The sequence below is a fragment of the Chinchilla lanigera genome, unplaced genomic scaffold (assembly GCF_000276665.1).
Source record: "Chinchilla lanigera isolate Chin_1 unplaced genomic scaffold, ChiLan1.0 scaffold00007, whole genome shotgun sequence".
Taxonomy (NCBI): Eukaryota; Metazoa; Chordata; class Mammalia; order Rodentia; family Chinchillidae; genus Chinchilla; species Chinchilla lanigera.
This window is the reverse complement of record NW_004955408.1, coordinates 25682993-25709623: the sequence shown is the minus strand read 5'-3', so window position 1 is coordinate 25709623 and position 26631 is coordinate 25682993. Positions and strand designations below refer to the sequence as shown.

Below are 26631 nucleotides of genomic sequence, written 5' to 3'. Positions count from 1 at the left end.
GATGATGATTTTGGGATTTTCTGAGACAGGCGCTCACTCTATAGTTCAGGCTGGCCTTGAACTCACTACAGCCCAGGCTGACCTCGAATGTTCTGGAATCCTCCTTTTGCTGGGGTTACAGGTATATACCACCTTCCCCCTCCAGCAACTAACCCTTTGTTTTCCCTGCTCTACAAGGTCAGAGGCTGAGTCTTTTGTTTCACACAGACAAGCTCTACAGAAATAGGAGCTAAAAATACCTGTTGAGGGGGCTGGGGATTTAGCTCAGCAGCACTGTGCCTGCCTGGCAAGTGCAAGGTCATGAGTTCGGTTCCCAGTACCGTAAAAAAACAAACAAAAAAATACCTGTTGAATATTGAAAAGCATTTGGACCCTAGAAAAATAATGCTTCTTACGTCATGCATCCTCAAATCGAACTTACTTTTACATCTGTTCTGCTTGTTCCATTTTGGGGTGGCAACCCACAGTAATAGTGTACTTTCGCAGTGTAAAGAACCAAGGAAGCCTTGTCAAAATCCTGACAGCCATCTAAATAGAATCCTGATTGCCTTCAGGGGTGGTGGTATTAACTGCCTGAGGATCCACAGCTACTAGAGTGTGGCCCTGTTTTGGAGTGGGCCTGGGGGCAGAGGAGTGGGATTTGGGGAAGAGCCAACACATTTCACAAGGACAGGATTCTAAGTGAAGGAGCAACACAGCCTGAATGAAGGACTTGCTTAGAGCAGTCAGCTGTGGAAGAACAGTGGGGCTCTTTCTAACCTGTGTGGGACCCCAGCACATTCAATCCCTAGGCTTCCTCTTTTCTGTGTGGGCAGAATAAAAAAAATCAATGCTCCCTTTTCACTTCCCCTTGCCACCACCGTAGGCACCTATACAAAAGGAGGCGAGTGTTTCATACCCTGCATGATCTGCCCTCTGCCCAGCACAATGGACACAGCTAATCAGAATTTCCCTGTGAACTAGCTGATTTTCATTAATTCAGAATAGCTTCAGTGTTTTATAAATCTGACTTCATTTCCCCTGGCCCTGAATTACTTGGAGGAAAAAAAAAAAAGTGTTTCACGTAATATCTGAAGGAACTACTAACATTATTCTAACAATGATCACCAACAAAATCTTTTTTTCCTTCTGTGATTACAAATGTTGCATTTGTTCTATGTGAAAAATTTAAAAAAAAATTATGTAAGAAATAAACATTTTCAGTATTTTGAACTATTTTCTACCAGGCTTCTTTCTGTATACAGAAGTTTAAAATAATTTTTTTCTGAACACAATATTCAATTATCTTATATTATTATTATTATTATTATATTTTTGTCTTTTCGGGACAGGGTCTCACTATACAGTTCAGGCTGGCCTTCAACTCACTTTGTAGCCCAGGCTGACCTCAAACTCACAGCAATCCTCTTGCTTTAGCCTCCCGAGGGATGGGATTACAGGTGTGCACCATCACGCCCAGCTTTATCTTTTATCATTAAAGTAACTCCCATTGTTTCTTTTTATTAAACCACTGCAGAATATGATGAAAAAAATAAAATCATTTGCAATTACAATCCAGAGACAATGTTAGTTTTGTTATCTTTTCAATGCATACACTTTTCGTTTCATTTCGTTTTCTGAGACAGGATCTCACTATGTAGTTCAGGCTGTCCTTGAACTTGCTGCAATCCTCCTGCCTCAGCCTCCTGTGTTACAGGTGTACACCACCATACCCAGTTTAGGCATACATTTTGAAAAAAATATCGATACTCCATTCGGGTACAGCAGCGTGACCGATAAGCATCTTAGGTTGGACATTAATGCTGCTTCCCATGAACTGTACTGTGGTACAGACACTTTATAATATTTTTATGCTATCAACTTTCTTCAACTTCATCCACTCAACTAGAAAGCTTAAATAAAGGGACCAGGAGAAAAGTAATGCCTACCTTTAACTTAAGTCTCCATGTCCATTTAAAATATATTTGTTTTCCAAACTGAAGAACTTTTGTGTAGAGGGATAGGATGATAAAACAACGCTAAACTGCCTATGTATGTATTTTAAAATATAATTTAAATTTCATTAAATAAAGGAGAACTTGACTCTTTAAACTTCTGATGGGTGAAATCCAGGGCTGAATTTTCCATGAGTCTGAGCAACAATTTAAGATAATTTCTCAATTCCAAATCTGCCTTGCCAGAGCCAAATACCTTTCATACTAAAAAACTGGATTGATAGCATTCTACTTTTGAAGGAACACCAAAGAAAGGATGTAAAATATGGCGGGACAGTAATAAGGGTACGGAAAACAACTAAAAAGGCTAGTGTTGTAGCAGCTCAGGTTATACAGGGCTTGCCGAGCATACAAAGTAAAGGGCTGGATCCCTGGCACCACAGACAACAATAAAATGCTAAAAGAAACCAACATGTCCTTAGAATCCATCCTCCAAAGCATTCCAGAAATACCTCTGTCCTGTAGGGGTTGGCAGAATTCAGAAGGCAGGAAGGGTGTGGTCCAACCACTTACACTAACATTGTTTACTCTTTAGAGGTCAGGCCTGGGAACCTGGTGCAGATGCCTTTTTAAAATTTTTCTGTAATCCTCTAAATACAAAGGACTAATCAAAAGGGAATCCATATGTAGAAAGAAAAAAATAAAACAAAAACCACCATCCCTTTGGGCCTTAATAGAAAAAAACTGCCAGTGTGCCCTTGGAAAACAGCGTTTGTACTTTTTTTTTTTTTTTTTTGAGACAAGGTCTCACTATGTAGTGCAGGCTGGCCTTGAACTCACTGTGTAGACTGGGCTGCTACCTCAGCCTCCCTAGTGCTGGGATTACAGGGCGCATAATTAGAATTTATAAAAGTATCTCCAACACCATCATCTCATTTTGTAACAACTTCATACAGTACAAAACACATGTATTATCCTAATTTTGTAAATGAAAAAAACTGAGGGCCAGCAATTAAATTATTTGTCCTAAGTTACATAGCTAGCAAGCAATAAGACTGCAAACCTAGGACTCTCCTAGCCTAATAATCATTCCAGGGGGCCACATCATGTGAGTGTGGAAAGGCTCTGGAGGAGAGGGATGTTCTGAGTATCCTTTGAAAGAGCAGACAAAATCCTTCCACTCTGGACCCTGGCTAGCACAGGAGAAAGGGAATTATAAAAGCGAGATTCACAAGCATCTGTCTCAGACTCCAGGCTGGGCGGGGTCCCGTTAGAACAAAATAGTTCCCTTATTAAGATGAGGTGAAGGGAGGAACTCTGCCTGAGGTTACATATAAATAACATTTAATCCCATTAAGAATTTCAGGGCTTGGGGCTGGGGATTTAGCTGAGCGGCAAAAGTGCCTGCCTGGCAAGTGCAAGGTTGTGAGTTCGGTTCCCGGTACCGGAGAAAAACCAAAAGAATTTCAGGGCTGAGGGTATAGCTCAGCAGTGCACTGGGTACTGCTGAGGCCCTGGGTCCCATCTCCAGCATTGTAAAAACAAACAGAAACCATAAATGAGCAAACTGAGGCTCAAGAGTAAAGTGGCTTCTTGCGCAGAGGGGCACTTACTGAGTTTTCCCTCCAAATCTGAGCTGATTTCATCATTCCCACAACAGTAATGTAGCTAGATACTGGCACAGTTGTAGTACCTGGCCTTTTGGACCTTGAACTCAATCTTTCTGAGAAGTCTTTGATCTCCAATTTGGGTAGGAAATGAACTCCTTCCTTTATTATAAGCAGCAGTGGTCTCCTGCTTTATGCCAAGGTCATCAGAGCTTCTTCAGGAGGAAGTCGCAGTACAGCTTAGAGAGAACACTGGGAGTCCGGGCCCTCCCATGCTCCAGTCTCCTGTGTTTCCCACTGTTATGCATACAGTCGGCACACTAATCTTCCTTGCAGGAAGCAACCCCCACCAAATGGCAACCGCAACCGAGAGCACAAAAGCAATGAACATCACACAATTCACTTCTCAAGGCCTAATTCGCTTAGTGCAAGTGAGAAGTGTGAAATGGATCAGCACAAAGTGACAGCAAGACAGAACTCAGGCACTTGAATCAGCCAGAGTTGTTAGCTGGGCTCTCAGCCTTGCCATGACACTGGAAGCGTGCCGTGCTCTGATCATCAATGACGGGAGCCTCCAAAGCCGCTTCCGTCACTGCTGCAAGGCACGCCACAGCTCAGGCCTCCTGCACTGAACTCTGTCAGGGAATGCCACGTGCTGAACTCGGGACAGGCAAATGCCACACTCAAGGGAAGTGCTGCTACACTGAGGCTGTTATGATGCTCAGGTGAAAAACAGTGCTTCAAAGGTACTGTAAAGCCAAGCGCATGGTCACACATGCCTGAAGCCCTAGCTACTAAGGATGCTGAGATGCGAGTTTGGTTCAAACTTGGGTATTTGGGGCCAGCCTGGACAGCACATATTGCAGTCTTGGGAAGGCTTCAGACTAAGCTCAGTGCTAATGAGCTGCAGGACTTGCACTGTGTGAATCTGAGGACATGACTGCATGCATCAGAGTCATACTTTCTCAAGTGGCCAGAGTTCAAAGACTGTGGCACCCTCTCATACATTCACAGTAACCACTGGCATCGCTTCTCAGATGCAAGTCCTGACAGGGCTCCTGTAAGCTGTTCTGATGGAAGACAGCTGAGACCCACAGTTGGCTCCCGGCCAATGCAACTCTTAAGTGAGACAGGTTGGCAGTATACAGTGCTCTAGAATAAAAATTAGAAAACATGGATTCTGCCCCCCAGGCTACCTCTGACCAGATGCATTAAACTAGGCAATGAAATTTCCCTGTCTGGGCCCAGACTCCTTATTTACAAAACAACAGGATATACCCACTGTCATGGCCTCTTTAAGAACTTCAAATCTTCAGTGTTTTATGGATTTTGTGAAATTAACTAAAGAGGCCATGGCTGGAAATGTACAGTATGGCACTGCCTAGCTTCCCCAAAAAAATTTTTTGGTAGGAAAGCTGGGTATCAAACCCAGAGTCCTGTGCATGTTAGGCAAGTGCTCTACCACTCTCTTACCCCACCCAGCCCAACGTTCAGAAAATGTTAAGTTCAAAACAAAAGTAAAGAATTAAAAGAAATGAAAGCAGGAGAGACACTTCAACTTGAAACTCTCTTTGGTCTTAAGAATAGCAAAGTAATGAGTTCAGACAGTTTGGGAGGAATAGAAAAGTACAAACTGCAAAACAGGAAATCCATTCTTGGCTGGCTGTCAAAAAGCTATGAGGTGGTAAAAATGTAAATGTTTTACTTTTTAGTTTCTTAAAACTAATACAGCCACCAAATTTGTGAACTGATACTTGCTACTAACACACAAAGTCACTGACCCCTGACCTGGGCTTCTTAATCATTCTAGGTTTCTTTAGTCCTGTTCTGAGGGTGTGATGGTTCTGTCTTACAGCATGCGCTGCCTTGTCCCTACACCTGATCATTATCCTCAACATGCTCACCACTGCAATCCATTTTTCTTAACAGACAGGGTCTCTCGATGTTGCCTGGACTAACACTGAACTCCTGGTCTCAAGCAATCTTCCCACCTCAGTCTCTTGAGTAGCTGAGATTATAGGGAAGTGGCCATCATTTTTAAACAGTGGTCAAATGTGGCCTTACTTATAGCCCTATGTATAATCACCACACCTCTCTAAACCGCGTATCAGCTCCTGAACTTGCAGGAACCCCAATATAAACCTGTTTATTCCTCTGGTGCCTCCTCACCTACAGTCAGCACTCAAATGATTACTGAAGGATTAAGAAAAGTACTTACCAGTCTCTTCAGGCATCTCAAACTACAAGGCAGAGTTTATACATCCAACCTAAGTTTAGACAACAAAATCTTTTTTTGTTGTTTTGTTTTGTTTTTTTGAGACAGGGTCTCACTATGCAGTTCAGGCAGACCTTGAACCAATTATGTAGTCAAGGCTGGCCTTGAGCTCATGGCAATCCTCCTGCCTCAGCCTCCCAAGCGCTGGGATTACAGGTGTGCACCACCATGCCCGACTAACAAAATCATTTTTAAAAAGGCATTATCTAGACACAGAAGAACTTATAAAAATGAACTTTATAAACACTGAAGCCAGATTTCCATAGAAAGCAGAAAAATAATTTATTCCAAAAGATGGCAGATATAAGAAATTCATCCTGAAAATATAGCTTGGTATAAATCTGCTGGGACAGATGTTTCTGAGCGCAATCTCCTATTAAGTGCCCCACTGGAGTCTTATTTGTCTTGCAGCAGTTTTCAACACATTGCTGATTCCTATGTTGTGAACTGGCAGGAGCTATCTTCAAATCCTCAGACGCCAAGGCAAGAGTAACAGAGTCCTCAGAAGAACACCTTCTCCCTCAGAAGAGTGCATATATTTGTAGAGTCAGCACAGCTTAGGTTAAGAAGGCACATCTTTCATCAAAATGTAAAAAAGATGAAGGAAAAAATACTGCATTGTAGAAAAAGATCTTCAAATATGGTGCGAACTTAGTTTAAGGCAGCTGATGCCCAAAATAGGCAAGTCAGAGAAGGCGATCTGGGTTTGGAGGTGGTTTTGCATCTAGAAGGAATTTTCTTCGTGACCTGCAAAACAGAACCATTCTAGTAACTGGTCCTCAAACCTTCCTCAGGCGAGCAAAAATGTAACATCAATGAAGTCAACCAGGCCAATACTTTAGAGTACGTAGGTCTGAACCTGAACAAAGAATCTGAACAAAGAATGCATTTTGCAGGGATGGGGCAGGAAGTCTGATTACAAGGACACTCTGAGCTGTCACAGCGTAAAGCGAATAGCCTGTTATAGAAAGCAGCAAGTGTGAAGGTGACTAAGACTAACAGTACTGGAATCGAGAGCGCGCTGGGGTTCCAGCAGAAGTGTCCTTCCCTGTCTCCCTCTGACAAAAGCAGCATGGTTAGCTCAGGTGCCTGGCAGGCTCCTCTTGTGTGGAACTCCTGAAAACTGGCCCCGTCTTGTCCTAAGCTGCGCTCTGAGTTGTTCCCAGTGCTGGCTACCACAAGTGTAGGTGACAAATAACTTTTTTTTTTTTTTTTTGAGGTACTGGGGATTGAAAAAAACAAGGAAAGGAGAAAGGAAAAGAAAAAAACATAACTTAGAGGACCATTCTTTATAATGCACTAGGAAAAGAACATCAGGTTAAGGGCTAGCAGTTACCAGTGACTTGTCTGAAAACCTCATAAAACCTTTTGCTCTAATGATCACTTTCTTTTTTCTTTTCTCTTTTCTATTCCTTTTGTGCCCCCTGCCTGCTTCCTTTCTCCTTCCTTTTATCCACCCTCCCTTCAGATTAAATTCAGGGGTGCTCTAGCACTGACATACACTACCAACCCCCTTTTATTATTATTTATTTATTTTTGAGACAAGGTCTCACTATGTAATTCAGGCTGGCCTCAAACTCAGGGTGATCCTCCTGCCTCAGCCTCAAGACTAGAGGTGTGCATTACCAGTCCCAGTTCTACTTAGGCTTTTTTGGACAAAGAAATAATCACAAAGGAGGAAAGCAGGACTTCACTTTTGAAAAGTTACAAACAAATAGGGGATAATTTTCATTCAGTGTCAATGAAACCAGTTTGAAATAAATGTGATGAGCACTATGTTAAATGGCATGGTCTTACAGTTTGATTTTCAAGTAAATGAAGGAAGCATGTCACCATCTCACTGATACTAAATAGCTATTTGGTGGTAGTGATAAAGAACTCAATCGAAGGGCCCCTGTTTTCAGTTTCCAAAATTAAGCAGCCACTGAGGATACTATTAGATAAAACAGAATAACTTAAAAATATTAAGGTCAGAGCCAAGTGTGGTGGCACATGTCTACAATCCCAACACTTCAGAAGGCTGAGGCAGAAGAATCCTGAGTCCAGTCTGGACAACTTAGTGAGAATCTATCTCAAAGAAATTACTTTCTTCTGGTCGTGGTGGCACACACCTGTAATCCCAGCGCTCAGAAGACTGAGGCAGGAGGATCATTCTGAGTTCAAGACCAGCCTGGGCCACAAAGTGAGTTCAAGGCCAGCCTGAACTGCATAGTGAGACCCTGTCTCAAAAAGAAAAAAAAAAAAAAAAAAAAAATTTAAAAGGCCAGGGGTATAGCTCAGTATGAAGGCCTTTGGTTCAATCCCAAAGACCAGCCTGGGCTACAAAGTGAGACCCTGCCTGAAAAAGAACAAACAGAAACACAAAACAAAACAAAACCAAAAAACCCGTTTAGGAAGGGGTATGTGAAGGTCATTTTTCTCCCCCTCCCCACCACTCCAGATTGAACACTGGGCCTTTACACTAAGCTACATCCCCTGTCCCTTTTTAATTTTTTATTTTGAGACAGGGTCTCTCTACGTCACTAAATTGCTGGAGCAGAACCTGACCTTGCAATCCTCCTGACTCAACCTCCTAGAGGGGTGGGAATCACAGATGTATACCACCACACCCAGGATTTTTCTTTTCTTCTTGTGGTATTGGGAATGAAACTCAGGGTCTCCTACATACTAGCTAGGCACACTACCTAAGTATATTTCTTAAAGGACATGTAGGTTAGGCTTAAATTTTATCTTTACTTTTTCATATCAGATAAATATGGAAAATAATTTCTTCCTTACTATGTTGTATAATGTGTGTCTTACAGGAAGTTAACCACAATAAGTAAGCAAACTAAGGCACATGACTTAAATTTTAAGGAGGCTAGCGTGGTGATGCATTCCTATAATCCCAGCACTCAGGAAGCTGAAGCAGGAAGACTGCCACAATTTTGAGGCTAGCTGGGCTATACAGGTAGACCCTTTTAAGGCAATGTGCCAAATGAAAGGTTAAAAACTGGAGAACAAAATACATCTAAGGATAAAATGGATCACTTCAAAACAAAATAGCCATAAAAAGAAGTACAATAAGAGAATGAGTGCACCGAGGCCAGCAAGCACAAAGTATGTGCCATGGATGGTGGTTACTAATGGGCTTTTTAAATGAATGAATGCAGTAGGGTTGTGAGAGGCAGGAGAAGCCAAGTAAAGCTAACTAGGTCAAGAACTTGAAATGACAGGGCTGGAGGCACCAGGTCATGAAGGAAGGCAGTGAGAAGAAAGCACTTGAGAGACTGAGGCAGGAGGATCGCCATGAGTTTGAAGCCAGCCTGGCATACACAGTGAGTTAAAGGCCAGCCTGAATTACAAATCGAGACTGTCTCAAAACAAACAAATCCACACACAAAAAAAACACTTTTTAACCAGAAAATACCTTGTACTGTTTAATTTTTTCCAAGCATGCATGATTTTTTTTTTTTTTTTTGGTACCAGGAATCAAACTCAGGACCTTGTACTTGCCAGGCAGGCACTTACGCCACTGAGCTATACCCCCGGCCCAATCCAAGCATGATTTAATTTCAATTTCCCAACAGATCACGTACCCCTTCAGAGCCTGCAGGATTTGAAATCCCTACTTAGTACTACACAGCACAAGGGGACACAAACACACAGCAGGACCCTCACTGTCAATATCCTCTATTCTTCTCCTGTCTTGGGCTTTATTACAAAATAAAATATCTGCCCTTTAGGATTATGGTAAGCCATACAACAATGGCAAGTTTTGGATAAAAGTCAGGTGTTGCAAGATGTGCCTATAGTCCCAGCTACTCAGGAGGCTGAGGCAGGAGTATCACTTGAGCCCAGGAGTTCAAGACCAGCCTGGGAAACAGGGAGATCTCATCTCATAAACAAAGCAAAGTAGCAAAGTTCTTGAGGTCAGCGTGGACTACACAGTGAGTTCAAGTCAGCCTGAACTTCAGAACAACACCGTCTCAAAAACAAAACCAAACCAAAAAAACACAAAGCAAAGTAAAACGAAACAAAAACAAAAAACCTGAAAACCTTTTAGGACACTGGAGCTGAAGCCAAATGCAGTCCCAAGGGGATTCCACACAGCATCACATTCCACAGCTGTATGACAGTGCACACATGCAAGGCTGCACACAACAGAGCCAACAGCCTCAATGAGATATTTCAGAGCCACCTTGGGAAGCCCCTCTTAGCAATCTAGGAAAAGCAGGTGTGGCTAGGCGGGGGCAGAGATGCAGTGAGGACTGGACAAGATTCCTAACCGATAAACAATGAGTGAGTATAACTCAGCCTCTCATCAATAACTATGGATCATCGCTTCTCGGCCTTTTGGCTAAGATCAAGAGTAATAACTATGGGTCAGTTCTTCAAAACAGGAGAGATAGCCACGACAATTAAAGTGAATAAAGTAGCAAAGAATCAGGGAGGTGTAAAACAGTGTGTTATTCAGAGCAGTTCAATTTCATCTATATAAAATTATTCTTGGGCTGGAGGTGGGACTCAGTGATAGAGCACTTGCCTACACCACAGGTCCTGGGTTCAATCCCCAGCATCACAAAGAAAAAGAATTCTAAAGCTTTCATGACGGAGCCTTATTCTTCTCTACTGAATATGTCTACCTTACATTTAATTTCCAAATTTGGCCTCTTAAAGAAATCATGATGTACAGCCAGCAACCTTGGGTTCAAATAGTACTACAAACAAACACACAAAAGAAAGTGGAAGAATCATGTAGAAAGTCAAATTATTTTTCCTTATCAGGTAAGGACAGGCCTACAGCTGTTTTCTACACTCCTGTACCATCTTACTGTTATATAAAGTCAAAGTTCAAAAGGAAAATAGAACTGAATCTTTTGATTTTACCACAAAGCAAATGAGATACTATCTTCAGAATTCTGTCTGCTTTAATGCTGGGCACAGATTAGCGCTCTCTCTCTCTCTTGCTCTCTTCTGCCCCCTGCTCTCTTTTGAAGACAGGATCTCATTACATTACCCAGGCCTGTTTTAAACTCAGGCTCAAACGATCCTTCTTCATTAGTGTCTAGAGCAGCTGGGACCGCAGGCACATGCAGTCACAGAACTAGACCTCCTGATGTGCTAACTCCGAAGTCTAGAGTTATGGACCATGCAGTTCTGTGCAGTGGTGAAGCAGTGCATTGATGTTCACCATCAGGGCCCCTGGACATGCCCTCCTACTTCTCATCTTGTTTTTAAGGAATGACCATCATACAGGGTTTCAGGCACCCCAGAGCTGTGACGCAGACCAGCATGCAAATGTTAGGATGCCCAACACGTGGAGGTTTCCAGACGGTGGTGGGTCCTTCTACCACATGCCTGGCCCCATGCGTATCTTTGTATCCTTATAAAATCCTTTGTAAGAAATCAGTAAAATGCAGTATGCATATGTACAAATTTCCCAGGATGGATGTACTTCTTATGTAATGCAAACATACACTAATAAGAAAACAAATTTTTGAAGACCCAGTAAATCTTGTTTCCTAAGTTGCGTAGCCACTCAAATCCAACATTAGGAAGGGGCTTTGGGGAGCCTGGTTCATACTAGAAGTTGGTCCAAAGTGCAGGCAAGTACTCTTAAGTGAAATAAATCAGACACACATGTTTTAATACCACATTGTTTCTCTGGTGTGAGAAACAGAAAGTATAAATAAGGACCAAAATGTATAACAGATATTGGAAAATGTTCAAATGAGAACAAGGGAGGAGGGAGGAAGAAATGAAAGAAGGGACAAGAAACAAAAGAGAATAGAAGGAAAAATGGAAACAAAGCTTTATAAATAAGGAAGGGAAGAAGGGTTGAAGGGAGATGAGGGGAATGGGAAGAAAAGAAGCAAGATATATCATGACAGTTACAAATTCCCTATATGAATGTTATTATGCATATCTAAAATGTACCAATAAAATAAAAAAAAAAAAGCAAAAAAAAAAGTGCAGGCAAAACAACCTGAGGCTTACAACTGGCAGCCCTCAATGTGGAAACTGAAACTATCTCTGCGAAGGTACTGTCAGAGTCCACAAAGCCACAGAGCTGCTCGCTGGCTTGATGTGTGGGGAAACCCTTTGCCCCAGGTGTAATACTAGAAGTGATCTGTGTTGTGTTAGTATAGTATGAGAAATTGAGTCTGAGTTGTAGTTGGTTTTTCCTTGTATCCTCAGACAACCCAAAGGATACCAATGGCTGTAGAAGTTAAGGAAGATAGCTATACACTGATAAGCAGCACTTTCTAGGATACATTATTTGGTGAGTAAAATAAGGTACAAAACAGAATATATACAAAAAAAAAACCAATAAGAAAACAGGATATATGATACCACTTCTGTGACAGTAGTGTGTATGGGTATGTATATGAATAAATGAATGTATTTGTTTAATCTTTATTAAAAATGATTAGGTTTATCTGATATACCTTATTTATATAATTTGACTTTGAAAATCTATATTCAAAAGACTGGAAAACAAAATAAAATAATTTAACTATATATCCAATTGATGAAAGAAAATAATTCTTTTTACTTATTTATTTATGTATTTATTTTTTGGTTTTTTGAGACAGGATCTTGCTTCATAGTTCAGGCTGACCCTGAACTCACTGTGTAGTTCAGGCCAGCCTCCAATTCATGGTGATCACCCTGCTGCAGCCCCCTGAGAGCTAGAATTACAGGTGTGAATCACCATGCCTAGTTAGCAAATACTTATTTCAAGTGACCTCAGAAAACAGCATTTTGCAACTCCCTACAATGAACATAACCATTCTGTTTGAACATGTATTAATAAAGCTTATAACTATTAGTTATAGTGGTGTTATTTTAAAAATATTATATATATATTACAGAATAATGAAAGTAAGTTACTGTTAAGATTCTCATTCAGCAAATATGAATGATATTCAAATATAAAACCATAGTAGTAAAAACCTACAAAGTTAAATTTGAATTAAAAATACTAATGTGAACTCACGATTTAAAAAGAAATTACATGGTATGATCGAAAATTACAGTGAATATCACTATGTCATGATCCTTCTGTGTCAGCCTTCTGAAGGATTTATAAACTGGGATTTAAATATGAACATGTGCCATCATACCTGGCTAGAGATATTTTTAGTAGGAAATTTAGAACGCAACTAGCAAAGCAATGAAATCCAAGTCTGGGACAGAAACATACAAGAGGATCCTGGGACATCTTAATGTTGCCAGAAGCTACAGAAACTAACAAAAGCTAAGAACTAAGGATATATAGTCTAAGCCAGTCTAAATAAGCTCCTATAGTCCAAAGAAAGAATAACAACATAAAACAGATAATAAATGTAATTAATTACAGTTTAAAGTTTACTGAATATCCTCAAAGTAACTTGGGTTCCAAGATCTCCCTTTGAAAACAGAAAGAATTAAATCTGTATTCCGCTTTTCCTACATGATCTGTATTTCAAGGTTACTAAATAATCCAAGTACATGTGGGAAAATGTATCTTTATAGGGGTATTTCTGTTGTCAAATATAGAGGTAATGCTTAAACTACAAATTCATCACTTTGCAATTTCTACTGAAATGATTAATTCAGACTATGATCATGCACAGATAAAATCACTGCATGAAGGGCTGACGAGAATTTTACAACTGAAGGGATCAGGCTGTACTATCATTACCTGAACCCAGTGATCATCTTAGCATCGAAAAATAGAACAGCCAGCCACAGTGTATCTCCTGATGTGAGGCAATATGTGATTCATGTACCACCAAACAAGTGTCCTTGCCAAAGAAGTTGCACCTAAATCTATTTAAGCATGTGGCTTAACAAGCTTCCTTTCAGCCAGTGAACAAACCTCTCTACTCTATCAGTGCTTACTTCTCTGATTCTCAGAACCAAATAAAAGCTGCAACTTTAAGACTAGGTTTCAAAAGGCACCCTCTCCTCCAAGGCATTCAGAAACATTCTTAATTTCAAATATGCCAGCCACTTCTTATAGGTGATAGATCTTGCAATGTCAAGTACGAACTGTCACTATTCTGATCTGTGTCTGAAAGCCTGCATGCAAGCTTAACTTTGCAAATCAAACTGTATTTCTTTTAAAAGGTAGGGTTATCGCAGAATTGAAAAACCTCTTTGAATAAATCCCTTACATTGAGATAAGGAGAATGGCTTAAATTCTAAATGTTCTGCTCTTTAGGTAACATTTGCTTTCAGCAGCTGGCTCTTGCATTCTACTGAAATGGCCATGAAATTCTGAGAAGTCCAGGCAAACTCCAGCTAACTGACTAACAATACTAATACTAAAGTCAAGTGTGTAGTCACCTCAAAGTCTGGGCACCGTGGAGCACGTCTTCTTCCTCAAGGCCAATGATACTTCAGATACCAAATAGTTTCATTTTTTAACTGTGGTCCAAAGAGAGGGTTGAGTTGGGCCAGAATTGCAATTAACCAACTGAAAAAAAAAAAATGGAGAGAGGAACAAGAATAAGATGGTGAAATCATGTAGAAACACAACCATTTTCATGTAGGACAGAAAAAGTGCATTAATAAAACTTGAATCTATCTTGTTCAGACCAAACTCTCAATACACTCTGTGCTAATGGGAACATGTCTGATAAAGTATTTCCCAGGACATATCCTGCTTTTGTTCTGAGACACAGCCACAGAGCATTGAGGCTCTGTCACAGTATGTCTCTGCCTTTTCTCTCATTACCTGATTATCTTTTTGAGTAACCAAGGTTTCCTGAGTACCTACTATCTGTACTTTAGAGTGTCTTCACCTAATTGCAATCTGTCATCATCATAACTTTCAGACGCAGGGAAATAGGCCTTATTTTATCCACAATGCAAATGTTAAGACCCACAACACATACAACACGTCAATTTTTGCTAGTATAGCACAGGTCTGATTTCGGCCTGTCAGCTTCCATTTAAACGACAACGCTTATGCTTCTTTCTCTAATCACCACTGCCACTAAAATACATAATACATCTTGTGGGCGTCAGTGGAGCTGTCCCAAATAGGCATTTTATTTTCCATTGCTTACTTCAGAATCTAAATAATAAGTACAGTATTCTCCTGCATTACAAACTAATTACGGTAAATAATAGTATCTTATTCAGGGTTAGAAGTGAAAAACACCACAATGTTACCTTTACAAATTTCTTGCACAGTTCAGAAAGTTCTGAATAAATGGCTTTATACCCACTGTAGTAATTCATACATCCAGTGAAATTTGAGAAGCACTGTGCTAAGACCAAAAAGCAAAGAACAAAAAGACACTATGCAAATGCCTGACTATTCAAGCCTTTCCATGTTTTACTTACTAAACAAAATTTTTTTTTGTACTGGGAACTGAACTTGGGACCTTGCATTTACCAGGCAGGCCCTTGTGCCGCTGAGCTATATCCCCTGCAAAACAAATATTTAATGAGCAGTTACTAGGTTCTAAGCCCCAGGAGCACCATAAAGAATATGAATTGTCATTATCCATTATTTAATGTTGGACATTAAGTAATGTCCAACAATAAATGCAAGGAAGAAAATAAAGCAGAAAGCAAGGAGAGGAAATGGTTGGGGGAATACTGAAAGATGGTCAGGGAAGGAGATAACGCTTCAACAGAAGCAGAAGGAAGCAGAATGAATACACACTAACTTTAGTTCCTATTTCAGATACAGGAATAGATGAGAACTTCTCTCATGGATGAAGGTGCAGTACAGCAAATAGATGAGCCCAATTTCTACTACTGCTCTGGGAGTATGAACTATACCAATATAATCCCACGTTTTCCTCTGCATGGAGTCTAAATTGTTTTCTAAGGAGAAAGAGACAGATGGCTTTGCAGGTTTCCTTCATTTTCAAAAACCTTAAATTCCTCAGTAAGAGGGGAACTAGTCAGACCTAACTAGGCCCTCTTAGGGTTGATGTCTCTTCCATTTACTGTCACGTCTGGAATTCCTTCAGTCAACAGGATCAAAAGGCTGCTTCTGTTCACAAATAAAGAGACTGCTGGAGAGGCAGCCCGCATAGCGTCAGAAGCCAGTGCCTACAGAAATGCACACCTGCCCTTCCCAGCCCACAAAAGCTCGTTTTGTGACAGGAAATATGATACCTGAGGAAATCAGGCCAAGCAGATACCTCAAGCTGACTCACTTTATAAACAAAAAGTTAATTCAGATAAGATTCTCAATCTGCTCTTAGAACTAGGGTATTAAAAACACAACACCACGACTTGTAGCTGAGGTTTAACATCCATCCGACATTATATAAAAGAAAGAGAAGAAAGGAAGATGGCACAGGCAGACACACTGGAGAGCAGTGCGGCCACGGGCAACACTAATAATGGTGCACAGTGAAGAGTTATGGAAAATTCCACTCAAACCCAGGATTTCCCCAATCCCAGCAGGCAATAAAAGCTGCCTGCAAAAACAGTTGCCCACATTTCATAAGAGACTGAGATAACTGGCCAATGCTTAGAAATACAAAATAAGAAAATACATTAGAACCTAAACTCATCACCAAGAATGTACACTACTGAATAAAGACACCATCTCCCAGCCCTTCAGGGGATGTTCTCAATCTTGGCTGCATATTATAATCATGTGGGGAGCTTTTGAAAACACTGATGCTGTATTTCATATGATCCTTTCCTTTAATTCTCACTCTACACAGTTATGGAAACTGAGGCAGAGTGGAGCTAAGTGATCTGCCTATGGCTGTAATACTAATTAGATTCTCAACCAGAATTGAGATAGTTTAATGTACCTTTTGAGATAGTTTAACCTTTCAGAGGGTCTAAATATAGCTAAATCTAAGCTGTTTGGGAACTAAGGAAATGAGATTCTATCTGCTGAATATTAATTAAGTCTATCAGAAATCTTTGGTACCTGCAGTAAAGACTGTATCTCTAGAAGCAGAAATGAAGACCACCTTGCTTGCTCAGATCACAGTATTTTGAAAACTTTTGAATTTTTCATACTTTTTTTTTTGAGACAAGGTCTTGCTATATAGTTCAGGTTGGGCCTTAAACTCACTATGTAGCCCATACTGGCCTTGAAATTGCAATGATCCTCCTGCCTCAGCCTCCCAAGTGCTAGGATTATAGGCACGCACCACCGTATCCAGCTATTTTTCTTTTTTCTTTTCTTGCCTTCTTTTTTTTGAGACACTATGTTGCACAGGCTGCCCTTGAACTCAGGCTGCCCTTGAACTCCCAGGTTCTAATGATTCCCCTGAGTAGACACACTATAATATTTCAAGTCAAGAATAAGAAAAAAGAACAAAAACAAAAACAAAAAACTCCACTTAAATAAAATCTCAACAAATCACAGTTTAAAAAAATTCCTTGGGAAACAGTCCAGGCTAGTTCATTTGAAATTTCATAAAGAAATTTTCTCTAACCAGCTGAGTTCTGTGCCTGCCCTTCTGACTACATCCTGATTTTAAAATTTCCCTTTAAAGCCGATAAACATGCAGAGCATTGGAAGGAGAAAAAAATTCCACTGTGAATTGATGGAAGTGGGTGGAGGAAGAGATCATATTCCAATGAATCTATTACTCCATGTGTAAAAGAAAAGGAACTAAATGTACCGTTCCTATTTGCCCAAACTGTTCCACATGTCTTCATAACCTGAGGGCCAACCAAAAACCCAACCATCTTAGATGTTTCAAACTACAGAAGCAGCTATGACACAGCAGCACATTTCACAGAACTACAGAGCCAGGATGGATCCAGTCCTGCATTTAAATTATGTTCTACATTTTAAAGATGAGGGAACTAAGTCCCAGAGAGCTTAATAACCCACAGCGAATCATTGGTAAAATGAAGGGGGAGCCCAGGACTCCTGAGTCCCATTATACCAAACTGCTTCAATGGAGTATTAAGGATGAAACCAACCAAGCAGGCTAGCGGAGCCTCATTAATTCCACAATCATTTACCAGGGTTCCATGCCAGGCTCTAAGGACACAGTGGGTTGATGGCAAACCAAAATGGTAGCACAGTGTGCCCTGGCAGAGATATGCCCAAGCACTTTCATCCTACAGATACTCCCTGGCCATTGATCACAAGCTCAGCTCTTGGTTACCAGAATTCTCCAAGCATAAAACACACCCTCACCACTGAAAAAGCTCTGCCCAGCTCTCTCAAATCCTGCTTTGTTCTTTTGTTCCACAGTCAGATGTAAGAACAGGGAACAAAGGCATGGGTTACTTCCTGGTGACACACAGATGGAGCAGCCTCAGCCGCCCTGCTGGAATGGGGAAGTCAGGGTAGGACTGTTCTTGTGATCTACGGTCCCCTCGGCTAGAGCCAACAGAGGAGTGACCTCTGCCGGTGGGCTCCTTATCAACCAGCAGAAATGCAGGTGTATTGTCTGGTTCCGTTACTGGACTCTGTAAAATCCTACCATCATTCATTCATTCATTCATTTATTTTTGATGTTTTGAGACAGGGTCTTTCTATGTAACCCATGTTGGCCTCAAACTTGCGGTGATCCTCTTGCCTCAGCTTCCCAAGTGCTGGGATTAGAGGCATGTGCCACCAGGCCCAGCATAAAATCCTGGCACAAACACTTTCGAGGACAGCTATGTTATTAGATGCTATTAGAAAACAAGAGATGTGTATTAAGGTTGGATTTTAATTCTAATACACCATATATTAGTTGAGCTGCTGCACACAAGTGAACTTACAACCTAAGATCATTTCCCCCCTTGTAAAACAAAGATGATAATCCTTACCTCAAGGTGTTAGGAGATTATGTAAGTGTCCCAAGCAGTAGCTGACAAATACATGCTCAACAAATACTATTCTTTTCTTCTTCTGTGAGACAGTTAAAAATGTATTCAAGTCATGAAATAAAGGACAAGCTATTTACTTTACAAAGGAGTTTCTCACATAGCAGTGAGTCATTCTGTCTCCTCCTCCTCTCCTACACTTATCCACTTTGCAACAGGCAAATTTCTAAAATATTCCCCCCCAAGTTCCTACCCCCTAGGATACACACCCACATAAACCCCTGGAACAGTGAATTCTGTGATTAATCTGTGTTATGCTATAATGCAAGCGCTGCCAAAGACAGATGATCCTCAGTGGACCTAACCTAATCAGGTGCATTCGTAAAAGGGACAGGGCTCTGCCTGCCAAAAGACATGTGGAGTGTGTTCATTGGTTATGAATTCATTGTCTCTCAGCTCCAAATGTGCCATCATGCCTGACAGTACTGTAATTATTAATATCAGCTCAAATGAAAGTTAAGTCAAAGTGCATCACCAGAGAAAGGATATTTGGGGTTTTTTTGTTTGTTTTTTGTTTTTTGTCTTTTTGAGACAGGGTCTCACTATGCAGTTCAGGCTGGCCTTGAGCTCACTTTGAAGCCCAGGCTGGTTTCAAACTCACAACAATCCTCCTGCCTCAGCCTCTCAAGTGCTGGGATTATAGGTGTGTGCCACCACACGGCTTAAGAAAGGACATTTGGACATAAAACAGTCTTAACTGTGTATGCTCCTGGCAACACAGCTTTAAAAGATATAAAGCAAAAGTGGGAAGGACTAAGAAGAAATAAAAGTCTACAACCATATGCTAGGGATATTTAGTATCCTCTTAGAATAGACAAAAAAAAAAAAAACAGTAAAAACATAGAAGATTTGAACAATCCTGACCTAACATTTATAGAATACTGCCACCAACAACAGAAGACTATACATTCTTTTCAAGTACACAGGAAACGCTGGCGAGATATATCATATGCTGAGTCACTGTAAGTTCCACTTTCAAAAGGCTAAAATCTAACAAAGCACATCTTCTGACCACAGAGAATTAAATGAGAAATAATATGCTTAGAACAGCACTATCTAGAAATTAAATGCCACAATTTTGAACAACCAACTGTTTAAAGAAATTGCAAGACAAATTAATATGTCAAACTGAACAAAAAAAATGCACCATATAAAAATTCTGGGGTCCAGTTAAAGCAGTACTTAGAGGAAATTTTACTGCATTAAATGTTTACACTAGAAAACAGCAAATCAATTTCAAAGAAATTAAAGAAACCAGGAAGATGTCACTGGACCAACGACAACAAAAAACCCCTCAAAAATAACTAAGCTAAAACTTTGATTCTTTGAAAAGATTAATAATGATAATATGCAACTATGTCATTTAAATAGTATCAAAAATTACATTAAAACACTTAGGAATACATTTAACAAAAGATATGCAAGATCTCCACCTCCCTCAAATTATAAAATAATCCTAAGACAAACAAAAGAAAACCTAAATAAACGGAGAGGGACACCATCTGACTAGAAAACTAAGTATTATTAAGATGTTAGTTCTTTCCAAATTGATCAGTATAATCCCAGCTGAAATTCCCACAGGCTGCACAGGTTTGGTGGTGCATACCTGTAATGCCAGCACTTTGGAGACTAAAGCAAGAATATTAAAAGTCTGAGCCCAGCATGGACAAGTCCACAACTTAGTGAGACTCCATCTCAAAAGAAAAAAATGGAAAACAAATAAAAAAAAACAATAACAGGGCTAGGGATGTAGCTAGTGCAAAGTTCTGGGTTCAATCCCCAGTACCACAAATAAAACAAACCAAACATCCTAAAAGTCATTTTTAGTAAAAATTGATAAACTGATTCAAAATACGGCTATTTTATAACAGCCAAAACAATCCTAAAGCAGGAAGATGATGGACTTATTTTCTGATTTTAAAATAAAACTGCCATATTCAAGATAGCATTGTATTGGCATAAGTCTAGGCAAAATGATCAGTGAACCGAACAGACAAGTCAAAAATAAATTTGTATGTATATGGTCAAATTATTTTGAACGAAAATGCCAAAACCATTTAATGGAGCAAAAAAGTCTTTTCAAAAACTGGTATAGGCCAGGCATGGTGGTGCACTCCTATAATCCCAGCACTCAGGAGACTAAGGCAGGAGGATTGTTTCAAGTTCAAGACCAGCCTGGGCTAAAAAGTGAGCTCAAGGCCAGCCTGAACTGCGTAGCAAACCCTGTCTCAAAAAAAACAAAACAAAAAAAAAAATCAAAACTGGTACAGTGGCCAGCTCTGGTGGCGCACATCTATAATTCCAGCACTTGGGAGGCTGAGGCAGGAGGACTGTCACAAGTTAAAGGTCAGCCTGGGTTACACAGTGAGACCCCGTCTCAAAAAACAAATAAAAGTTTTCTTTAAAAAAAAAAAAAACAACAAAAAAAAAACTGGTATAGGGGTTGTGGGTTTAGTTCAGTGGCCAGAGTGTATGCTTAAAATGCAGATGTCTGGAATTCAGCACCCCCGCAACACACACAAAAAAAGGTGCAGCAACAACTTGGTATCTGTATTAGGAAGACAAAACAAAACAATAAAAACAAAAATAAAGCACGACTTCTGCATTCTAGTGCCTCTTTCCTTTTGGAAGCAGTTGTCTCTAAGAGGCCAGACCTTCTCCACTGCAGACGCATTGTGGAAAATCTGCAGGTCCAAGCCTAACAACAGGGACTTATGAACTAAGTCCAATAGGTCTCCTGTCTTTGTTTACCTCAACTGTCAGAACTGGAAACCTCTAAGGCCATCTATTATGAAGGCTGGGCTCAGGGGCCGAGTGCATTTTTAACATGTGTGAGGCTCTAGATTGGGGCAAAAAAACCCAATCCCTAGACTGCTCTGCTCATCTCACTATGGTTCAACTTCCCACTCTTCTCTTTTTCTAAACCCTTCCACTGTGTTCCCTGCAGATCCGCCACTCAGTCACATACTTCCTTCTCTTTGGGGACTTTCCACTGCCTCCAGCTTAACTCACCAGCTCACTCAAGCGGAGACAGCTGATTATTCTTTGGCAAATGGGGTCAGTGACATTTTTGTTTCTCCTGTGCTGCCTTCAGACAATTTCCCGTCCTTTCTTGTGAAAAACTGACTTCTTGTTCCATGCCTGCTGGTTTTTACCACCTTATCGCTTTTCCAACTTTCCCAGTCATGCCCTCTTACTCAACAGAGGCGGCTCTCCTAGGCTGCCCTGTTTCGCTTCTCCTCATCTGTACAGTGGTCTCTCCTTATCCAAGGACTTGTTCCTAGACCCCAAGTAGATGCCTGGAGCCACACATGGTGCAAAACCGTATCTATACATATGTCCATGTAGACACATATATGTGATATCCATGTATTTCCTACATGTGCTTTTATATATTTCATCGTATACCTAAATTCATAAATTAGGCACATAAACAATAATCATATGCTAGAAGAATTGTAACAACTTACTGTAATAGAAGTTATGTGAATGTGATCTCTCCTGAAAGAATAAACACAACTACTAACATTTTCAAATTGCGAATGACCTTAAATAACCACAAATGCAGAGAGTAAAGGCACAGACATTGGGGGTGGGGCTGTGGCACACCTAAAGGCTGGCATCCTCAGCTGTGGCTCTCCCCTCAGTCTCTTTTCTCTTCCTCTAGGTCAGGGTTTCTTAACCTCATCACTACCAACCTTTTGGGCCACCTACTTCCCTGAGGGGAAGGCAAGGCTATCCTGTGCCAGGTATAATGTTTTGGGGCTTTTAGAATTTTTTTGAAACAGGGTCTAGCAGTGTAGTTCAGGGTGGCCTTGAACTCCCGCTGTAGCCCAGGGCTGGGCTCCAACACACGGTGATCCTCCTGCTCAGCCTCCTGAGTGTTGCAGGTATAATGTTCAGGAGCATCCCTGACCTCTACCCACTGGAGCCAGCAGCAGCCTGGCAGAGAAACACTGCATTAGCTAATTACCTATGTCAGTCATGGTGAACCCCTTAGAGCTTTCCATGATACAAACAGCCCACTGCAACACGTGTACCATAGGTTCACCACTACTGACCTATTTTCTCATTGCCTCCAACATTTTCCCTCCTATCCAATTTCACATATAACAGCTCTTGGAAGTTTTAGAGGTAGCTCAGACCTTAACAGGGCCCCAGTAAAATTTTTGTCTCAAAACTCATCCTGTCTGAAGATGAAACCACCTTGGTAAATGGTCTAATCCAGGAACCTGGGGATCACCTCTGATACCTACTACATCCAATCCATCCAGAGAAACAAATACTTCCACCCCCAAAGTAGTTCTCAAATCGTGTGCTTCTCTTCATCTTAACCACCATGACCTCAGGCCAAACAACAAGGATCTCTCACCTGAGGGAATGCACAACCTCTGGATAGGCATCCTAGTTCTGCTCTTCCTGCCCATATTCTATTCTCCACAGAGCAGCCAGAGGGATCATCCCTCCAAACACTCCTTTACTAAAAATCTAAAAGATCTCCTACCCCTTGGTATAAAACCACACTTCTTTACCCTTGCCCATAAAATCCTACCTCGCTGGGCTTGACCTAAATCCTGAACCTCCCACTCCCCACCCTCACTAAACCCAGCAACACGGGGCTGCCCTGGCTGAACATCCCAAGCTCTTTCCCTATACCTCAGTCCTTCGGGTTTGTAAAAGGCCCAGCCTATTAGTTCCCTCCACGGCCAGTTCCTCCTCCGAGGGGCTTTCTGTGAGCACCCTCAGTGACTTTTGTTCTCCTTTCCAGTGCCTCCACCGTTCTCCATCACAGCACCGTGCCCGGCCCTTTAAAGCACCCTGTCAAACTAAGAACTACTTTGCTGCGCAGACTAAGATCAATATTAATGCTGTGTTGTTAATGTGCTGGTTTGACTGTCCTCATTTGACCATCAGCTCTGGAGAACAGAGGTCGGCTCGTCCACTGTACATTCGAGAACTGACATGCTCTGCTGTAAAGATAAACGTGAGGCATCTGTGGGAAAATGGATGCACCTTGAGACCATAATGTTTAGTGAAGTAAATCAGACACGAGCTTGAACATGGTTTTTCTTACATGAGAAGTTAATATATCAATAGAGTATGAAATAAAATACAGATAATAGAAAAAAAGAGGAAAAAAAAGTTACTGTATTCTAAGTTTCTACTATTGGTTTCTAGTTTCACTCCAACGCAGCATGAGAGCTAACTTTGCAGGATTTCCATTTGTTTGTTTTTTGAGACAGTGTCTCACTTTGTAGTGCAGGATGGCCTTAAATTCACTATGTAGCTCAGACTGGCCTTGAACTCACACCAATCCTCCTGCCTCAGCCTCCCTTCCCGCCTGAGCCTCCCAAGAGTGCTGGGATTACAGGTGTGTGGTACCACACCCAGGATTTCCATTTCTTTGGCTACATTAAAGTCATTATTGTTGCCATGAGCAAGGTCTATTTTCAATTTTTAAAAAATTTCCAAAGATTTTAGCTCAGTGGCTCAGTGGTTGCCTAAATTTAGAGTGGAGGGATTGGGAGACAATAGCTAGTAGGTATTGTTTTGTTTGGGGATAATAAAAATGATCTAAACTGACAGTCACACAGCTCTGTCAATACACCAAAATCTATTGAATTATACACTTTAAATTTGCAAATAGTACAGTATACAATTTTAGTTCAATAAAGCTCTTATCTAAAAATGATAGTACAGTATACAATTTTAGTTCAATAAAGCTGTTATCTAAAAAAAAAACCTGACACAGTAGTGGCTCTATAAAATGTTTATTGAAAGAATCCCATGTAAAGATAGATAACAAGCTATAAAACAAATGACTGTAAATAAGGGAGATAAGCCAGGTGTGGTGGTACATCCCTGTAATCCTAGCACTTGGGAGGCTGAGGCAGGAGGTGCGATGTGAGTTCAAGGCCAGCCAGAGCTACATAGTTCACCCAGCCTGAACTGCATTGCAAGACCCTGTCTTAAAATAACAAAACAAAACAAAAATAAGCAAGAGATACACTGAGAAAAACCCAATGAAAGAACAAGCAAATGACCTAAAAGCTCACAGCTTCTTCTAGCTATCTGGGTAAAAGTTTTAAACTAAAAGGACCAAGGACAAGAGGGCCTAACAACTCATGAACAAATTTAATTTGTTACCCACTCTTTTCCAGTACTTATGCTGTTATTTCCTTTTATTAGCAGACATCAACAAACCAGGTAGGACGGAGAGAGACACAGACATCCTGCTTCTACAAAATTTTTGTCCTGAAGGAACTTCAGTCAGGGATGAAGACAGAGACTAACAACAAGCTAATGGAAGGCCAAATAAAACCCATGCTATAGCTGCGTGAAAGGGACTCAGGAGCCAACTCAGGAGGGTAACACTGGCCAAGGATGGATAATCTGAACACCAACTGGGTTATTAGTTATAGTGAACTTCAACACATCAAACACATTTACATGTGTCATGGTTCGGGGGATATTTTGCAAGGGGAAACAATATAATATAGGACACATATTTTATAAGATTATTTATAATAGTCACCCAAAGAATGCTACACAAGAGTACAGGAACTCTGTCCACATACTAAGACCAAGGAATCTAGCCGAGGGCCTGGATCCCACAGAAATATCCTGCTGTCCAGCTGAAGATCTAGAGCCTCCCACAAGTCTAACTGCAGTCCTAAAGCCCATAACAGTATCTCATGCAGGCCTGTTTCACGGATCTGCACTGGGAAGGCCCAAAGGTCAGTGATGGAATCTAGAAAGTCTGTGCCAGCAGGATGAAGGATCCGTGCTAGCAGGCTGAGGGATCTGCACTGGAGCCAGGAAGCAACACTCACAACAAGAACCAGAGTTCCCCTTAAAAGTACCACAACCATCCTCAGCAACAGTGAGGTCCTGAGCTCCTCCAATGGTGAAGACAGCTGAGTCCCCATCAGGAAAGCCAACGCAGCAAGCTTCTCTAGGAGACTGGCAGTGCACCATCTTACCCTCCAGAGCCAGAAAGCGATGCTCAAAGTGAGGACCAGGGCTCCCCCAAAGTCCTGAAGCTATTCTCAGTGCCCACAAGTCCTCAGAGGATGAAAACAGCCAGGTTCATCAGGAAACCCAGCATGATGACAAGCTCCTCCAAAAGAACCAACAGCACTTTACCACTTCTCCCAGTTCCCAACAGCCTTTCTTCTTTTCTTCTCCAGTTCTGCCTCTTATGCTGCTGGCAACAGTCTCCAGGTGGGCCTCCCACACCCAGCACCACGCTTACTCAGTTCAGTTGGGGGTTATAAACTGACCACCAGTTGTCAATCCACTACAACATGTATGAGATTATAACGATACCAATAAAAAACAAAATTACTATTCCCCACTGAAAGATGTTAGGAAAACAGTCCATTACTTTTAAAACTGGTAAGTAAAGGGAAAACCACATATACACCCCATCTTCCCTTTATGAACTATTTTTCAGTTATTTGGATAACTAAGTAGTTGATGAAGTGCATCTCTATTTATAAATGTATTCTAGCTAATGAATGAATAAGAAATTATAGAAAAAGTATCATCAGTGGCTGCCAACAACACAGAGAAAGCAGACGGTATGCACTTCCTGATGAGAGTATCTACACCACCCATGAAACAGACTTGCCAAAATATTGAACCTGAATCTGATCTAGCCTTTAGATATGACTGCCAATTTACAGGAAATAGAGTAGAGCCTCTTAAAGAATACCAAGGGTATGCAATTAACAAAGACTAGCCTTTGGAAAATTAGAAGGCAAACAACCCAGTGTTTCTTTCTTTTTTTTTTTTTTTTAATAAAAGGAGGAAAACATTAACAGACAGGCAACCTTTTACAAAATAGCAAAAGAACAATACAGACAATACAGAGTTACAAACAAAGTGGTAGGAAATTAACAATGCTTGCTGTATTACATATTGATTAGACAAGAGAGAGGAATAAAAGGAATAAGGATAGGAAAAGAAGAAGTAAAACTATCACTATTTGCAGATGACATGATACTTTACATGGGAGACCCCA

At 40.9% G+C, this 26631-nt stretch overlaps 1 protein-coding gene across 1 annotated transcript in view; it reads right to left on the bottom strand.

Moving 5' to 3' along the window:
• Positions 1–6073: 6073 nt before the first annotated feature.
• Positions 6074–26631, bottom strand: part of Atp6v0e1 (ATPase, H+ transporting, lysosomal 9kDa, V0 subunit e1) — a 35848-nt gene continuing 15290 nt past the window's right edge. The window contains exons 3-4 of the mRNA XM_005376345.2: positions 14133–14262; positions 6074–6563 (exon numbers count right to left, since the gene is read on the bottom strand). Of these exons, the coding sequence (XP_005376402.1) occupies positions 14169–14262 (94 nt within the window). The 3' untranslated portion in view covers positions 6074–6563; positions 14133–14168. The remainder of the gene's footprint in view (positions 6564–14132; positions 14263–26631) is intronic.